At 44.2% G+C, this 20364-nt stretch overlaps 1 protein-coding gene across 1 annotated transcript in view; it reads right to left on the minus strand.

Moving 5' to 3' along the window:
• The window catches only part of LOC310773893 (junctional adhesion molecule 3B-like), an 84839-nt gene that overhangs the window by 8601 nt on the left and 55874 nt on the right, over positions 1-20364 (minus strand). The window contains exons 2-6 of the mRNA XM_083633889.1: positions 4639-4707; positions 3812-3928; positions 3546-3698; positions 2823-3025; positions 884-983 (exon numbers count right to left, since the gene is read on the minus strand). Coding sequence (XP_083490015.1) covers positions 884-983; positions 2823-3025; positions 3546-3698; positions 3812-3928; positions 4639-4707 — 642 coding nt within the window. The remainder of the gene's footprint in view (positions 1-883; positions 984-2822; positions 3026-3545; positions 3699-3811; positions 3929-4638; positions 4708-20364) is intronic.

Below are 20364 nucleotides of genomic sequence, written 5' to 3' on the forward strand. Positions count from 1 at the left end.
CATGCCTTGCGCAAACAGCCATTGCGAGACGGGAATCTGATTGGTTTTGAATGACGTAATGGCCAGCATTGCCTGGCCACATCCGTGAATAATTCTGGTAGTTAATACCGCCCAAATCCCATTTGTGCAGGCATTTTGGGGCGCAGATGATTTTGGCACGGCTCTAATTTGCGCTTGCGAGTTGCGACACGTGGCATGAACGTTTGCGCACCCCGCCGAGAATTGCATCCCCAACATATTTCGGGGCTGTTTTAACTTAGAAATCAGGGAGGTCACATCTACCAGGCAATTATATAACTTTTAAACAGTTACATTTCTGTATAAATCATTACAAGTATGCTCCTGTGAGGTAGGTAGGTAGGTAAAACTCTCGTAACGGACAAGCCCGTCTCACATACAGTCAATAAAAACACACAGTAGACAATTAGAAAAACACAGTAAAAAATATATAAAAAGATACTAACAGACCGTGTGCAAAAGCCAGAACCTAAAGTGACCGAGTGCCTAATAGAGAACATAATAAATAAAAACAGGCAGGGCTAAAAAAACAACAACACACACAGCAGAGACAACAGAGCGAAGGCATACACATGACCTCACTTGGGGATGCTTTTTTTTGCTGCTGGGCGGGGGAGCAAAACTCGGCAGAACACCTGGCGGACGGCGCAAGGCGGACTGCTATCTTCCCTGCCTTAAGGTGCGCAAGCGCTATTAGGGGATAGCGCCTGTCGGAAGATAGGGCTCTTGATGTTTAATTGAATGACACAATATTTATCAAAGACACTATTGGTACAAATTGGCCTTTTCTATCAGTTGTATTTAGCAGCTGTTTTGCTTGTGCCTTAGCAGCAGTACACATATCTTCACTGACTGACGCACTTACAGACTTCCATCATTTGGGGTCCACACTCTGAGTGTCCGGCGTCGTTCTTCGCTCGGCAGTAGTACTCCCCCGTGTCCTCTTTCCGGACCGCGCTGAACTTCTGCATTGGAGGAACACACACACACACACACACACACACACACACACACACACACACACACACACACACCCACACAGAGATTAATACCAAACCCTGCTCTGACTGTAACTGATATTGTCAATAGTCAATAAGCACTGGAGCATTTCCAAACAAATGTGATGTTTTGTATCGTCTCATCTTTTCCTTTTTATTTTTTATTTTTATTTGACTGCTCATTATAATAGATGCAGTTGGTCTGCAGCCACAGAGGCGAGACGTTGGTGGAGTCAGCTTGGGGGAAAACAGTCACTGACGAAAGGGACAGAGTGCTACCCTGGACCTTTTTTGGGGGGATTTCCCCCCAGTTTTCTCCCCAATTGTACCTGGCCAATTCCCTGCTACCGTGTCCCGGTCATGTTGCTCCACCCCCTCTGCCGATCTGGGGAGAGTCGTAGACTAGCACATGCTTCCTCCGACATGTGCAGTCGCTAGCCACTTCTTTTCAGCTGACAATGAGGAGTTTTACCAGCAGGGTGTAGCGCAGAAGGATCACGCTATTCCCCCTCCCCCCAAATAGGCGCCACGACCATCCAGAGGAGGCAGTAGTGCAGCGATCAGGATTAATACGGTACACTTAATTCCCACCTACAGACACGGCCAATTGTGCCGGTATGGACGCCCGACTAAGCTGGAGGTAACACGGGGGCTAAAAAACCCAATTACACCAAGTGTTTGCTCCCAACAGACAGGCAACGTCAAGAGAAAAATGAGAACTGGACAAGACTGCTGTCCATATTTAATGACAGAGCGGAGGAACAATCTGACTCAGTGGCCACCAGAGGTGTCATTTCCTGTCGTCTTCTGTTACCTGACTGATTCCCCTGGTATGGAGGCACTCACAGAGTTGTCAGACTATAAGGCAACATACCAAATAGGCTTGTGCTGTTGAATTAGATTTGCCTTTTAAAAATCGTAACAATATCATCGTAAAATAGTGTGATCAAAAGTCTCCGTAATGACTGTCCGACTCATAGCTCACTCACCATTAGGTTTTCCCAGAGAGGCACATGACAGGAAAACATGACAAACTCCTTGGACTTAGTCTCTGGAGGCACAGGGGTTGTTCATGTGCAGGGCCGCTTTTCCACCATGAAATGATCAAGTCGGCATCTTTTCCTTCAAATCCAAGCTAATATAAAATGCTAATACCTTTCACAAATTGCAGTCGTTTATATCAAACTATGGATTGTTTTCCCAATGAAGGGAGCAGATATAACACTTTTTTGTGCATTGCCTGTCTTGTAGATGTTATCAAACTGTATAACTGCCCCCCCCCCCGTTTTGTTTTATATTATAAACAATATACACATAACAGGCCAAAAAAAAGAGCTGAAACATCCTCTGATATTCTGCCTTTTCCAGATATGATTGTAAACTGTCTAGACGTATTCCGTAGGGGAGATCTGTGGTGGCTGAACTTGCACTAGAGCTTCATCATGTGACAGACAGTGGACACTAGCATGTTGTAATGGTGTGACTGTCTGGCCAGTAGTATGTTGTAATGGTGTGACTGTCTGGCCAGTAGTATGTTGTAATGGTGTGACTGTCTGGCCAGCGTCTCAACAGGCCAGCATGCAGGCTGAGCCTGGTGGCCCTCGGGTCCATCTGGGAAGCGAGAGAGAATTGAGGAATGTGCAAACGAGGACAGCAGATTCCCCGCGTGGCTCGAGCCCTCTCGCACCATCAACTGTCTCCCCAAAATATCTGCCCCCACCCCTGGGCGTCAAGCCACCATCCCCGCCTCACCCCGCCCTTGCCTCTCAAACATGCCCTTGTCCAAACACACGCACGCATACTAACCAGAGTTCCTGTTTCTGAGTTGAGCATGTACGAGGAGTTGAAGAACTTGGGGCTGGTCTTTGGGTCGTTAGGGATCTCCTCCCGGTTCCGGAACCACTGGTACTGAGACTTGGGGAAGCCCTCTTCCTCCACGCAGCGAAGCTCCGCTGACTTCCCGAAAGGCACCGATTTTGGAACGCTGCATTTTGGCACCACCGGCTTTACTGCGGGTGACACGAAACATGAACGTCGTCACTATACTGATCCTCTCAGGGGAGCTCTTTGCTCCAGAACTAAACAGAAGAAAACACCCTCACAATGCTGCTCTGGTTGACTTTTTAAAAGGAAAAACAAGTGTTACAAACAATGCCACTCTGGCGTGACATGACCTAGACGGGTACATGGTTCTTGGCTCGTGCCAAACGCTGCCACCAAAACACGCAGCGCTTGCTTTCTTTAGCACTGCAATTTAGAGCAGATGCAGTTTCAGAGGTTTCCCCTTATAGCCCAGAACACGCCTTTGCAGCTGGGCAGGTCTGCTCAAACGCATCCTCCAATGTATGCCAAAGGGTTGGCTCGACCTACAACGCGGTTTCAGCTTACAGCATCCACAGCGTGACGCACCCAGCGAGCCTTCGCTTTTAAGGACACAATGATGGCTGGATTGTTTTTGTTTTTTTTTCATTCGAAGCAAAGGGAAGTTACGCTCAAAGATTTTCTTCTGAGATATTAGAGCAGGGTTACCTCTTACAACGAGGTTGATCAAGATCTCATCGAAGGTCTTGGTGTCGTCCTTGGCGGTGACTTCACAACGATATTTTGCCGTGTCTGATCTTGTGGCGTTAGTTATCACTAATGTTGCAGGCTCTCGGATCCGTGCTCTGTTCTCCAAATCACCTGCAGGAGGAGAAACATGTTCAGAAATGCCATTACAGTAAAACAAGTACAAGAGCGCCTGATTTCATTCCATTAAAAAAAAAACTTGGAAATGTGTGTCGTTTATACCTTACCTGAGACTTTCTGGTCAAAGAACACATAAGTAGGTCCCCGATCCTGTACTATCTTCTTCCATTCAATTCTGGGGTTGGTAGTGGAGATGGACTCAATCAAACATGATAATTCAATTGCTGCAAGAGAGAGAGGGGGGAGGGAGAGAGAGAGAGAGAGGGGGGGGGGGGGGGGAGGAGAGAGAGAGGGGGGAGGGGGAGAGGGGGGGGGGGGAGGGTGGAGAGAGAGAGGGAGGGAGAGAGGGAGAGGAAGAGAGAGGGGGGAGGGAGAGAGAGAGAAAGAGAGGGAGAGAGGGTGGAGAGAGAGGGGGAGGGAGAGAGGGTGGAGAGAGAGAGAGAGAGAGGAGGGGAGGGAGAGAGGGAGATAGAGGGAGAGAGAGAGGGGAGAGAGAGGGAGAGAGAGAGAGGGGGGGAGAGGGTAGAGAGAGAGAGGGAGGGAGAGATGGAGAGGAAGAGAGAGAGGGGGAGGGAGAGAGGGAGTGAGGGAGAGAGAGAGAGGGGGAGGGAGAGAGGGAGATAGAGGGAGAGAGAGAGAGGGGAGGGAGAGAGAGAGAGAGGGGGGGGGAGGGAGAGAGGGTGGAGAGAGAGAGGGAGGGAGAGAGGGAGAGGAAGAGAGAGGGGGAGGGAGTGAGGGAGAGAGAGGGAGGGAGAGAGAGAGAGGGGGAGGGGGAGAGAGGGGAGGGAGAGGGGGAGAGAGACAGGGAAGAAGTGATATCATGGCAGGAAATTAATTTAGGATGGACATGAGAGTCTCATCGTGTCAAAGCTGCTGTGCTAAGAACGTCTACATTTGCGTCTGTTTGCGGGGACGTTGGCACGTCGGCTCTTACATTCAAACTCGTTGGTCCATGGCGACTCGTCGTTTGTTTTCAGCACCACCGCCAACACGGTGAAGTAGCCTGCAACACAAGGGAGGAAACATGAGACTCTTTGGAGCATGAATTGTCATGCTAACACGCGTTGTACCAGCTGACATCGGCAGTGAGTGACGCCCTCCTTCGGCCATGTTTCTGACCCACAAAGCCAATTAAAAAGAAGTTTAACTTCACTTTAACGTCAAACCCATTCACTGTCTCCCCATCTCACATCTGTGGAATTATCACTATTTGCATTTCCGACATACTTTGGCCTTGTTATGCTACTTTCCATTTTTAGTCTTGTTGGTCAAACATGTGTGTGTGTATATGTGTGTGTGTGTGTGTGTGTGTGTGTGTGTGTGTGTGTGTGTGTGTGTGTGTGTGATAAGGGGTGGGGGAGCTGTTTCTATGCACAGTGGATAATTGTGCATGGAGGCATGTGCCCTTTTCGGGGCAAGCTCACCATCCCAGTGACTCAGCCGCCTGCCTAGACCTCTCTCTCTCTCTCTCTCTCTCCATATCTCTCTCTCTTTCTCTCTCCCTCTCCATTACGGATGCACGATAATTATCGGACCGATAAATTATCGGCCGATATGGCCATTTTGCGTTATTATTTATTATTCCGATAATGGCCTTTTTCCGATAAATTAACAGCCGATAATCAGGCTTTGTTTTTACCTCGGACCAGAGCTATTGTTGTCTCACGCTCGTGACATCACAGCTGCGACGGCCAAACATGGCTGCTGCAATGCAGTTTTTCACAGTTTAGATTATCACAGCTATTGTAATTTGCAATCCATGTCCCGCATGGGTTCCGACAGGAAGGCAAACGTCTATTACGTTAAACCAAAGCTGGCGATGATGCAGCGGATTTGTTTGTTGTTTATGTTAGCTTAGCGAGTGTTAGCGTTAGCTCGTAGCGCGGCCTACACTTCAGGGTCGCCCGCTTGGCAGACACACTGACACTGCTTGTGATCAAACAGCCCCGCAAAAGCACTTCATACTCATAGAGCTGGTGTAAACATATAGAAACTAATGGAAACCCCTTTACCCGAAATGAAACATCCAGGGATTGTATATTTAACTCCAAAAAACAACACGCTAACGTTAAGCTAACCGCGCTAGCACTATAACAAAGGGACTTTGGAGTTGAAAGTGCTTTTATGTGAAGCACTTTGAATTGCCTCTGTGTATGAAATGTGCTATACAAATAAACTTGACTTAACCTGACTTGAGCTACAGTAGCTGCTGGACAGAGCCAATAATAAGGAACACAAAGGTGCAGTCACGCACATTAGGCTACATAAAAAGCATCAGTCAACATCACATGACAATAAGAGTCTAAATTACTATGCCTTTTGTCATTGTGTTTTATCTGCAGACTAAGCAGTCATTGGCTTCCCGTTCTATAAAAGCCTTTATTTTTGTATTGACTATAATTGAGTGATACACTTTATTAAAACAATCATATTATATCAGAAGTTTTCTTTTGTTTTGTGTTCACAGTGATGTCAGTTAGATTTGGTTAGGCCAGAGCTATGCTCACTACATCTGCCTTTTTTTTGCACCCAGGTGTGCATAAAATACAGGTAATTTTTTTTTAAATATATACATTTTTATTATAATAATGATCGGTTATTGTATCGGTTATCGGCCAGGAGAAGTAGATATTTATTGGTTATCGTATTGGTTGAAAAAATCCATATCGTGCATCCCTACTCTCCCTCTCTCTCTCTCTCCCTCTCCATCTCTCTCTGGGCCTGATGCCGATGCCCATGTGGGACTAATGGCACGAGAGAGCACCCTGGAATGATCTGGGTTGGTCCGTGGTAGAGAGAGAGAGAGGGGGGGGGTAGTGCTGAATCATGCTGGCAGCCTGTGGTCCACACACCAACATTAATGCAAAGTTTGCAAACCAAGCACTCACAAACAGTTTCTGATGCTCTGGCTCTTGGAGGCAGGGTCACTTCTCCAGATTGTAATGTCACTATAAATCTGCAGAGTGCCTCATCTCCATTTGTGCAGCCTGTGCCGCTGCCAACTCCTAACTCAGCTGTTCCTCTCTGTTGGATTTTCTCCTGTCTTTTCTAGCCTACTGATTAGTAGTAGTAGTGGTGGTAGTAGTAGTGGGGGTGGTAGTAGTGGGCCCCTCATTCATACTCAGTAAATGAAGGTTGGCTTTGGCCTCCACCAACTGTCATCTGTACACAGCAGTGTCTAGGGTCACCTGCTAAAGCAGACAGCCTAAGCTGATTAACCCAGACTTTCTTCAAATCACTCTTAAGGCGACAGCTTTTTTTTTTTTTTTTTTTTTTCAAAGTTTTTTTATTCGTTTTCTGTATATCATACAAAATACAAAATACAGATTTAAATACACTTGACACTTTTAAACAAAAACCCATCCCACGAGAACCCCTAGCCTATTACACCACATACATCATGTCATACATCACAGTATATCAATACACAAAGACACACAGAAGGGGAAAAAAAAACACAAAAAAAAACACAACAACAACAAAAACAGATTAATGAAAATAAATATATGAGAGAGGGGGGGGGGTAAATCTATACATTTGAAATGCTTGAAGCGTCCATTTTCTCTACCTGGTCCAGGACTGCTGCCAGATGGTATAAAAGTCGAGAGCACAACCCCTTGTAGCGTATCGGATTTTTTCTAGGGTTAGATGATACATAAGATCTCTGACCCAGTGATTGAAAGTTAGAGGAAACTTGTCTTTCCATTTAAGGAGTACAAGTCTTCTAGCCAGAAGTGTACCAAACGCTATCATCTTTTTACTGCATTGGTTGAGGGAGAGATCACGCGGGACCACACCAAAGATTGCAATTATGGCAAGAGGTTCAATGGATATTTCCAGTATATCAGAATTTTTTTTAAATATGGAATGCCAAAAATCTACTAATTTTGGGCAGGCGACAGCTTGTTTTGACCCGGTGTTGATGGTAGTCAACGCCGCATGTAGGTCAAAAGTAGGTCATACGTTGGTTTGACGATAAAAGACCTTCAAGAAGCTCATTGGAAAGTTTAACATTTTACGCTCCAACACATTCTTTAGGCCTCATCTGTTCCTCAATTTCCCCTCAGGGATCAATAAGGTTTTTCTGAGTTCTTGTATCTGCATATGTTTTCGTGCAATTCGGACGTGAAACACGTTCAATCAATATTAATACATTTGTCTTCAATTCTGCGCTCCTTCAAGCTCCAACTGATCTGAGCGTAGGGTCATAGACATTAAGTGAGAAAAGTAAACACAGCTGTAAGTAGGGTCGTTGAGAGTGAATGGCAAGTGAGAAAAGCATGGAGAAAAGTAAACATTGCTGTGAGAATGAGGGGGGGGCAGCATCTCACCTCAGGTTCCAATTAAAAAAATGTCTTGCAATGCAGCGGAGAGAGAGGGCAGCATTAAGGAACAAAGAATAGTAGGAGAACATGTATTTGTAAGCTGAATAAGCAGCATTAATATTCATGTGTCATCAAGTCTGCCAAAATCAAGGGGAAATAATCAGTAGAGCTCAGTGATCTTAGTTAAGTGAGATTTCTAAGAGATCTTTACGTGGCTATAATGGTAGGCTATAATGAGTCACGCATTCAGAAATAATATCCTCTAGGGCCACGCCACTTCCAGGAACCCCCATCCTGTGTAAGTAGGGTTCCCAGAGTAAAACCTGGCCATTTCCACCACTGCTTATGGATGAGCATCATCTGCTGCATGCCATCGAGAACCGTTGGTCGGATCGACTTCAAACTTTAGGAGTGTGCCCTATTGTGCAGTGTAGTGCCCTATTTTCGTGCAATTTGGTATAGCGCCACCTACTGGCAACACAAAAAGTGCTTTATCTCCATTGCCATTCATCTGATCGACTTAAAACTTGGGGAGTGCACTTAGGGAGACTCAACGGAGTGCAGGGAGCTGAATTCCATGCAATTTGGCATAGCGCCACCTACTGGCAACACAAAAGCGGTTTATCTCGATAGCCATTCATCTGATCGATAGGGCTATAATAGCAATTAAATACGTGCATAATACAGAACAATCTACTTCCCCCAAGCTACTTCAGAGGAAATGTAGTTCAACAGTACACCGGTTGAGCACTAGTTTTTAAGAGCACTGAAATTTTCATACTGACTGCTAACGCTAATTTCAATAAATGTTTGATAATGCATCGATTTTTTTTTACTGTGCTGCCACAACAAAGACAACAAACGTAGGCCCCAAGTGGAATACATTTTACTGTAGCCTATCGAATGAAAAAAGTCCCAATCAAATTAATAGAAAGAAGAGTAGGCTAAAGTGCCAGGGGAGAAGTTTTCCAGAGAAATAAGGCCGGGGATCAGCCTTCTTTTCAGCAATGTGACAGTGAAAACACCGTCCACCCAGTCAAAGCCCACTAGCTATTCAGATATCGCTCCACACTCTCATGCAGAAGAGCAGAATTAATAACGCTGTGGAGAGGAATCACCGTTTGTCAACTCATTCATGTCTCTGACAGCGCCTCATCGCTACATTTGTGAGCGGAGTTTTTCTCGTTCAAATGTAAACCTGATTTTGATGACGAATGACTGAAAAATAATCTTCAATGAAATGACTTGTCAGTTATACTTAAATCATCTATTTGCTTGCACAGCTGGCGTATGTTTGGTGTTTGGGAGTCTGTCATGTGCTTTCCTTCTATGTTTTACTCATGGATGTGCTGTAAGTAGCCTACTGTGTAAGTTAATAATGAATCTATGTAGGCCAGGTATGCTAAGAGTCCATAATATACCTTCATTACACCCTCTTGGATAGTTGACTGGTACTGGCTTCATAAGGTTCTAATATCACCTTCATTATGTCCACTCCACATACATTTGTTTATTGGTTTTGATTTGATTGAATATTACCTCCTGTAGTTGACTTTACTTTTATTTTATATTTGAAAGATAGCGAAATGTCTACCATACCGGGAGGGGGGAGGGGGGAGGGGGGATACCCTCTGTTTTCTTTGTTGTTTTTCTCTGTCTGTTTTTTCTGTTTGTATTGTTTTGTTATGTATGGAAATTGAAAATTGCCCAATAAAAACATATTTAAAAAAAAAAAGAGTCCATAATATTACAACATCGTGCCATGTTGTAATAGAATCCAAAGTTGACAATAAATGATGGCTAGTGATTAATTTAGCTTTACGGCTACCCATTAAAACCAGCACTTAATTTCATCTTTGGTCTGAAACGGCTAATGGAGTGATTTATCCCGGGCCTGACCCTCCTCCTTCATTCAGAGGGTATTAGTGCAGATTAGGTGCCTAAGTGAGTTCGAGAGGTCGGCCCTGGAAACAGCTGTCCAGGAAGCACATAAAACCCCAAGTCAAAAAGATTGGTCACTAAAGTTCACCTACATCCACCCGCACTGTAAAGCCAGTAAACACCTACATCCACCCGCACTGTAAAGCCAGTAAACACCTACATCCACCCACACTGTAAAGCCAGTAAACAGCAGCTACATCCACCCACACTGTAAAGCCAGTAAACACCTACATCCACCCACACTGTAAAGCCAGTAAACAGCACCTACATCCACCCTCACTGTAAAGCCAGTAAACACCAACATCCACCCGCACTGTAAAGCCAGTAAACACCTACATCCACACCGCACTGTAAAGCCAGTAAACACCTACATCCACCCGCACTGTAAAGCCAGTAAACACCAACATCCACCCGCACTGTAAAGCCAGTAAACACCAACATCCACCCGCACTGTAAAGCCAGTAAACACCTACATCCACACCGCACTGTAAAGCCAGTAGGGCTGCACGATTATGGCAAAAATCATAATCACGATTATTTTGATTGATATTGAGATCACGATTATTTAACACGATTACTCATTGACATTGAGAACATGATGAATTTATTGAACATTTACACTGGCTTTTTATTTAACATTGGATGTCTTTGGATTTTAGATATAATTGAAAATAAATAAGTGAAAATAAATAATAAGTGCAAAGATTTAGAAATAAAATAAAAACTAAAATAAATATACAGTATATGTAGGCCTACTATGTTGCAGTGAACTGCCACAACCAACTGCAACTATGAATCTACATTCAATATGTTGGTAAACATCTGAACTAGTAGTCCTTAAACCTCAAAACTAACCAAATGAGAACGCTAGTAACGTTCGTTTACATTACATTAAATTACTCATTTGGCAGATGGTTTTATCCAAAGCGACTTACGTCGTTTAGGTTCATAATAGGCTATTGTTAATGTTTATCTGTGAGCTCGTTAGCTGTTGAATATGCGGTCGCATTGTAGTGACTGAATCGATGACTGTATGCGGTGGCAGTAACTAGATGGGGCTTTGTATTTTTGTTCGTTTAGCGTTTATTGCTTGGTCATAGACCACTTTGTGAGTGGATTTCAAGTGATTAAACAAAGAGGGAGAGGTCGTGTTGCGAGGTGCAGCCACGACTGCACATATCTTGCGCTGTTTGTTCCAAGTCTGTGGCTGTGATTGACAGGTGGGTCAAAACTCGCATCGCAATTCCGTGCTGTATATTCGCATCGCTCTTGATGTGTGGACCTTTAAACTCGGCGAAACCATACTAGTGTTTCCACCCCACATACGTTGTTTTACCTCTCCTCTCGACCAGCGGCTCTCTTTCTGTGACTTCTCTCATCTTATTCTTGTGCTACCACGGAAATAAGCGGCGAGGAGAAGTGCAGTGGCTCTCTGTTCACATGACAGTCATTCCCAACTCGAGCGGTGTGTGTGTGTTTTGGGCTTTGGGGGAGGGGCCGAGCACACCGCTGCAAAGGAAGGGGTGCACTTGATTTACAACACAAGACAGAACGAGAGTGACAAGAGCCGCAAAATCGTTGTATGTCGATTATCTTGTTTTCATAATCGTGGACAGCCCAAATCGTAATCATGATTAAAATTCGATTAATCGCCCAGCCCTAAAAGCCAGTAAACACCTACATCCACCCTCACTGTAAAGCCAGTAAACACCTACATCCACCCGCACTGTAAAGCCAGTAAACACCTACATCCACCCGCACTGTAAAGCCAGGAAACACCTACATCATCCACCCGCACTGTAAAGCCAGTAAACACCTACATCCACCCGCACTGTAAAGCCAGTAAACACCTACATCCACCCACACTGTAAAGCCAGTAAACACCTACGTCATCCACCCACACTGTAAAGCCAGTAAACACCTACATCCACCCGCACTGTAAAGCCAGTAAACACCTACATCCACCCGCACTGTAAAGCCAGTAAACACCTACATCCACCCTCACTGTAAAGCCAGTAAACACCTACATCCACCCTCACTGTAAAGCCAGTAAACACCTACATCCACCCTCACTGTAAAGCCAGTAAACACCTACATCCACCCTCACTGTAAAGCCAGTAAACACCTACATCCACCCTCACTGTAAAGCCAATAAACACCTACATCCACCCTCACTGTAAAGCCAATAAACACCTACATCCACCCGCACTGTAAAGCCAGTAAACACCTACATCCACCCGCACTGTAAAGCCAGTAAACACCTACATCCACCCTCACTGTAAAGCCAGTAAACACCTACATCCACCCTCACTGTAAAGCCAGTAAACACCTACATCCACCCTCACTGTAAAGCCAATAAACACCTACATCCACCCTCACTGTAAAGCCAATAAACACCTACATCCACCCTCACTGTAAAGCCAATAAACACCTACATCCACCCGCACTGTAAAGCCAGTAAACACCTACATCCACCCGCAATGTAAAGCCAGTAAACACCTACATCCACACCGCACTGTAAAGCCAGTAAACACCTACATCCACCCACACTGTAAAGCCAGTAAACAGGAAAACAAGACTTTGACTCAAAGTCTGTCTGAAATTATTATTGTTGTGAAGAACATAGACACAGCAAGTTAGTAACACATGCCATGCCCTAAATGTATATATATGTATATATATATATAATACACACACACACACACACACACACACACACACACACACACACACACACACACACACACACACACACACACACACACACACACACAGTATATATACTTCATGTATGATCCCCCCGCTTTCTTTTTCTTTTTCAATGAGGAATATTAGGCATTTGAGCTACTATGCACTTGTTGATTGGCTGAATTTATATATATATATATATATATATATATATATATATATATATATATATATATATATATATATATATAGTGTTTTGCTTGCCCCTGTTTACCCTGCCTTTTTCGACACAAAATGGCCCAGTGAAAAGGGTCTATTGAGCATTAATAAATACATTTTGTCAAGATGCCTTCTATGAAAGTATGCTTGCTTTGACTTCTGCCTTGACTTAAAGATGAGCAAGGCACAGTGAAAGAGGTGGCTTTAAACAGTGAATAATCCAGTAGAAGCCATACAGTCTGTAACTAGTACACACGGCCTTAAGTCATTTGCACAGTGCACAGTAGCACACTAAAAAGTCATCCAGGCAGGAGGGCTGAATTCCTAATCATGTCCTGGGGGTGGATGGCAGAGAACATGGGTAAACAAATCAGGAGGCGGTGCCTCAAATGCTAAATGTACATCCTCCAAAGGAATACGGATCTCTCTCTCTTTTCTTAAGAAGCCAGATTCACTAGCCAGGACCACACCATCAACCACTTCAGGTTCGTTGCAAGGATCACACATCAACCAGGAACGTTGAACAGATTTATTACAATAAGCGGGTGATCGACGATCGAATGTGCAGAAATGAATGACAAGTTTATTGAATGTACACAATTCTTAGTGTCCTGTGAAGGAGGAGAGGAGAGGGAGAGAGATGGGAAGAGAGAAGAGGGTGGGGGGGGGGGGAGGGGTGCTGAATGCAGAAGCCAAGAGGGAGTAGTTCTAGATTAGAATACACCTCTTGGTGCTACTTGGACACATCATCAGTGATGAACCCGGGGTCATAGGGTGTTTCGGGTCTTTGACCATCAGACACCCTCGCCTGGGCGACCCTAGTCAGGGGTGATCAGCCCCAGACTTGTGTTCAAGTGGCCCACTACTCCACGGATCCCCCCTTCGGATCCACAGCCATCTTGAAGCTTTTTCCGCAGCCTCTGTGATGTTTTTGATGGCTCTTTAAACTAAAGGGTTAGGTCAGTATAATAGTTAAATTAGATTGGTCGCACCTGGGGAGCGTAGCCATAGGAGGCGTGGCTGAGGTATGGCCCTGCTCCTGAAACCTGCTTAACTCATTGAGTGCCAGCCACTTTTGGAGAACGGACGCTCCCAGTGCCAGAGTTTCAGAGTGTTTTCAGTGATTTCTCGAGGCCCACAGAATATTGTGTGATATTACTATGTAAACAATGAACACGCAAAAAGAACGATGAGACTCTTTTCTATCATCAGCAAAAACAGGTTTATTGATATCATTTTCCGTTCTTTAGTTATCAGCCGGAGAAGATAGCTTGATTTAACAAAAAAGAGCAGTTTTTTTCTAGAAGCTGAGATAATGGCCCTTTTGTGAAATTAAACATTTCAAACACATCACTGACTCTGAAGCTAATTTTCTGATGTAGTCACACCTCAAAAATAATTTCCTTCAATAAAACAGTGAAGGCCAGGGAATTTTGTTTGGCAGAATAATATTTTTAGCTGCAACCAGCAGCGCTGGCCCCTGCGTGCGCTGCTGGTTGCAGCTTCTTGCTGATCTTGATTTGCTGCTGGTGGGCATCGGATATTCTGGCTTGCGTTTGCCAACCCTGTCCTGCTGCCTGGGTCTGTCTGGGTCAGTGTTGTGTGCTGTACTGCGTGCCCCCCCCCCCCCCCCGCCCCGCCCCGCCTCAACTGCACACTCCTCCTGTATGGGAGGTGGCTCTCTGCTGAGTTTGCTCTGTCTGCACTGTGAAGGGTGCGCGTCGGCGACATCCAGCTTTTTCCGCGTGTGTTTGTCACCGGCTACTACTGTATGCTTCCAGTTGAGAATAATAACGGCTGATCATGCGAATGGGCTGTGCAGCGGACATGGAGGAGCTCAATTGTGGGAGCAGATTGGCTGCTGCCTGCTGCAGGCACATCTAACGTTAAAACGCTTCATGCATATCGATGCATACGGATGCGATGCGATTTCCGTTTCCCCAACGACTTATTCTCTGTTTTTCTCTGCCTTTCTGTTAACCTGGAGAGCACTGTCGCCACATAAGGGTTCTGTAAAATAGGTTATAGACCTCCAATAGCTATAATATTTGTACAGGAGAGGCAGAAGGCTTTGATCGACGCCCCACCGTCAAAAAACGCAATTGACGAACATGTCCGTCCTTGGCACTCTACGTTACTATTTGAAATGACGAACATGTCCGTCCATGGCACTCAATGAGTTAATAAGCTTTGACTCATGTTGAACTTCAAATTCTTTCAATCATCCAAAAAACATTTACCATTTTGTTAGTTGAGATATGAAAACACAGGTGCATTTGCTTTTTGGATGGAGCGAAGAAGAGACTGACCAGTTCATCATGATAACTAAATATCTGACAGATCCATTTATCATCTTCATCCTCCTGCCTTCCTGCAGCCAGAGACGCAGCTTTCCTGACTGGGCGACAGAGAGAAAGAGCTGTAACGGCCAGTAAAGGGTTTGGGCCATATAGAAGGTCAGGAAGTGCCGAGTGAGTGCTTTGTGAGCGGAGTTTCCCGAATCACTCCTCCAGTCTGTTAGACACATCCTGCCCTGACCATGTTATACACTACCTGTCTGTGTTTCATCCTCTGACCATGTTATACACTACCTGTCTGTGTTTCATCCTCTGATCATCTTAGACCTATCCTGTCTGTGTTTCATCCTCTGACCATGTTATACACTACCTGTCTGTGATTTGTCCTCTCATCATGTTATACCTATCCTGTCTGTGATTTGTCCTCTCATCATGTTATACCTATCCTGTCTGTGATTTGTCCTCTGATCATGTTATACCTATCCTGTCTATGATTTGTCCTCTGATCATGTTATACCATCTCCTGTCTGTGATTTGTCCTCTCATCATGTTATACCTATCCTGTCTGTGATTTCTCCTCTGATCATGTTATACCATCTCCTGTCTGTGATTTGTCCTCTGATCATGTTATACCTATCCTGTCTGTGATTTGTCCTCTGATCATGTTATACCATCTCCTGTCTGTGATTTGTCCTCTGATCATGTTATACCTATCCTGTCTGTGATTTGTCCTCTGATCATGTTATACCATCTCCTGTCTATGATTTGTCCTCTGATCATGTTATACCTATCCTGTCTGTGATTTGTCCTCTGATCATGTTATACCTATCCTGTCTGTGATTTGTCTTCTCATCATGTTATACCTATCCTGTCTGTGATTTGTCCTCTCATCATGTTATACCTATCCTGTCTGTGATTTGTCCTCTGATCATGTTATACCATCTCCTGTCTGTGATTTGTCCTCTGATCATGTTATACCTATCCTGTCTGTGATTTGTCCTCTGATCATGTTATACCATCTCCTGTCTATGATTTGTCCTCTGATCATGTTATACCTATCCTGTCTGTGATTTGTCCTCTGATCATGTTATACCTATCCTGTCTGTGATTTGTCTTCTCATCATGTTATACCTATCCTGTCTGTGATTTGTCCTCTGATCATGTTATACCTATCCTGTCTGTGATTTGTCCTCTGATCATGTTATACCTATCCTGTCTATGATTTGTCCTCTGATCATGTTATACCTATCCTGTCTATGATTTGTCCTCTGATCATGTTATACCTATCCTGTCTGTGATTTGTCTTCTCATCATGTTATACCATCTCCTGTCTGTGATTTGTCCTCTCATCATGTTATACCTATCCTGTCTGTGATTTGTCCTCTGATCATGTTATACCTATCCTGTCTGTGATTTGTCCTCTCATCATGTTATACCTATCCTGTCTGTGATTTGTCCTCTGATCATGTTATACCTATCCTGTCTATGATTTGTCCTCTGATCATGTTATACCTATCCTGTCTATGATTTGTCCTCTGATCATGTTATACCATCTCCTGTCTGTGATTTGTCCTCTCATCATGTTATACCATCTCCTGTCTGTGATTTGTCCTCTCATCATGTTATACCTATCCTGTCTGTGATTTGTCCTCTGATCATGTTATACCATCTCCTGTCTGTGATTTGTCCTCTCATCATGTTATACCTATCCTGTCTATGATTTGTCCTCTCATCATGTTATACCATCTCCTGTCTGTGATTTGTCCTCTCATCATGTTATACCATCTCCTGTCTGTGATTTGTCCTCTCATCATGTTATACCATCTCCTGTCTGTGATTTGTCCTCTCATCATGTTATACCATCTCCTGTCTGTGATTTGTCCTCTCATCATGTTATACCTATCCTGTCTGTGATTTGTCCTCTGATCATGTTATACCTATCCTGTCTGTGATTTGTCCTCTCATCATGTTATACCTATCCTGTCTGTGATTTGTCCTCTGATCATGTTATACCTATCCTGTCTATGATTTGTCCTCTGATCATGTTATACCTATCCTGTCTATGATTTGTCCTCTGATCATGTTATACCTATCCTGTCTATGATTTGTCCTCTGATCATGTTATACCATCTCCTGTCTGTGATTTGTCCTCTCATCATGTTATACCTATCCTGTCTGTGATTTGTCCTCTGATCATGTTATACCATCTCCTGTCTGTGATTTGTCCTCTGATCATGTTATACCTATCCTGTCTGTGATTTGTCCTCTGATCATGTTATACCATCTCCTGTCTGTGATTTGTCCTCTGATCATGTTATACCTATCCTGTCTGTGATTTGTCCTCTGATCATGTTATACCATCTCCTGTCTATGATTTGTCCTCTGATCATGTTATACCTATCCTGTCTGTGATTTGTCCTCTGATCATGTTATACCTATCCTGTCTGTGATTTGTCTTCTCATCATGTTATACCTATCCTGTCTGTGATTTGTCCTCTCATCATGTTATACCTATCCTGTCTGTGATTTGTCCTCTGATCATGTTATACCATCTCCTGTCTGTGATTTGTCCTCTGATCATGTTATACCTATCCTGTCTGTGATTTGTCCTCTGATCATGTTATACCATCTCCTGTCTATGATTTGTCCTCTGATCATGTTATACCTATCCTGTCTGTGATTTGTCCTCTGATCATGTTATACCTATCCTGTCTGTGATTTGTCTTCTCATCATGTTATACCTATCCTGTCTGTGATTTGTCCTCTGATCATGTTATACCATCTCCTGTCTGTGATTTGTCCTCTGATCATGTTATACCTATCCTGTCTATGATTTGTCCTCTGATCATGTTATACCTATCCTGTCTATGATTTGTCCTCTGATCATGTTATACCTATCCTGTCTGTGATTTGTCTTCTCATCATGTTATACCATCTCCTGTCTGTGATTTGTCCTCTCATCATGTTATACCTATCCTGTCTGTGATTTGTCCTCTGATCATGTTATACCTATCCTGTCTGTGATTTGTCCTCTCATCATGTTATACATATCCTGTCTGTGATTTGTCCTCTGATCATGTTATACCTATCCTGTCTATGATTTGTCCTCTGATCATGTTATACCTATCCTGTCTATGATTTGTCCTCTGATCATGTTATACCATCTCCTGTCTGTGATTTGTCCTCTCATCATGTTATACCATCTCCTGTCTGTGATTTGTCCTCTCATCATGTTATACCTATCCTGTCTGTGATTTGTCCTCTGATCATGTTATACCATCTCCTGTCTGTGATTTGTCCTCTCATCATGTTATACCATCTCCTGTCTGTGATTTGTCCTCTCATCATGTTATACCATCTCCTGTCTGTGATTTGTCCTCTCATCATGTTATACCATCTCCTGTCTGTGATTTGTCCTCTCATCATGTTATACCATCTCCTGTCTGTGATTTGTCCTCTCATCATGTTATACCATCTCCTGTCTGTGATTTGTCCTCTCATCATGTTATACCTATCCTGTCTGTGATTTGTCCTCTGATCATGTTATACCTATCCTGTCTATGATTTGTCCTCTGATCATGTTATACCTATCCTGTCTATGATTTGTCCTCTCATCATGTTATACCATCTCCTGTCTGTGATTTGTCCTCTCATCATGTTATACCATCTCCTGTCTGTGATTTGTCCTCTCATCATGTTATACCATCTCCTGTCTGTGATTTGTCCTCTGATCATGTTATACCATCTCCTGTCTGTGATTTGTCCTCTCATCATGTTATACCATCTCCTGTCTGTGATTTGTCCTCTCATCATGTTATACCTATCTTGTCTGTTTTGTCCTTTCTTCTCACTCCTTGGATAGTGTCAAAGGCCCACACACACCGGGGCCAATGGCAAAAAACTAGCGGACAACTAAGGCCAACTGTTGCGTCGCCTCATGTCACCTTTGTCTGGGCCAAGAATTGCACTTGAACACACAGCAAAGACTACAGACCATGTATGTTCTGCACCTGCATGAGACTTATTAGGACTGTGGATATACAAACCATTGTTATGATACATATTACATGAAACAAAGCAGCGTTGCCCATCATTTTCACACCACTCACCACTTAGATGGTTTCATAACAGAGCTACTTCTAATCGAGAATGTGTCTGATAAAAAGTTGCAGATGGCGCTGGTGTTGTCAGCCCTTGTCTGGTCTTTTGCTTGTGGGAGAAGAAAGGAAGAGGCGGAGGTGGAAAAAGAAGGAGAAACCGCAATAAATGGGTGATATCATACAGAGACAGGCTCAAGGCTCAAGGGGCTTTCCTGAAGGTACGTCGCCGTGAAAATATTTCTGTATTGGAATGATCAGATGAGATGAAGTTGAAAAATGAGAAGAATGTTTTGTGTGTGCTCTCTCTTCTCGTGCACTGCTTCACTTAACAGCTGACCAGCTGACCAGCCAATCAGAGTGATTTCTCTCACCGACGGCGATTCATGCTCAATTGGCCGAAAAAAGCCGCCGACTAGAGCCAACGGTGTGGGACACACCATAAAGACTACAGCCACAGACGCTCCCACGCACACACCATGAAGACTACAGCCACAGACGCTCCCACACACACACCATAAAGACTACAGCCACAGACACTCCCACACACACACCATAAAGACTACAGCCACAGATGCTCCCAGGCACACACCATAAAGACTACAGCCACAGACACTCCCACACACACACCATAAAGACTACAGCCACAGATGCTCCCAGGCACACACCATAAAGACTACAGCCACAGATGGTCCCACACACACACCATAAAGACTACAGCCACAGATGGTCCCACACACACACCATAAAGACTACAGCCACAGATGCTCCCAGGCACACACCATAAAGACTACAGCCACAGATGGTCCCACACACACACCATAAAGACTACAGCCACAGATGGTCCCACACACACACCATAAAGACTACAGCCACAGACGCTCCCACGCACACACCATAAAGACTACAGCCACAGACACTCCCAGGCACACACCATAAAGACTACAGCCACAGATGGTCCCACACACACACTATAAAGACTACAGCCACAGACGCTCCCACGCACACACCATAAAGACTACAGCCACAGATGGTCCCACACACACACCATAAAGACTACAGCCACAGACACTCCCAGGCACACACCATAAAG

This window comes from Poromitra crassiceps, assembly GCF_964638095.1.
Source record: "Poromitra crassiceps genome assembly, chromosome: 1".
Classification (NCBI taxonomy): domain Eukaryota; kingdom Metazoa; phylum Chordata; class Actinopteri; order Beryciformes; family Melamphaidae; genus Poromitra; species Poromitra crassiceps.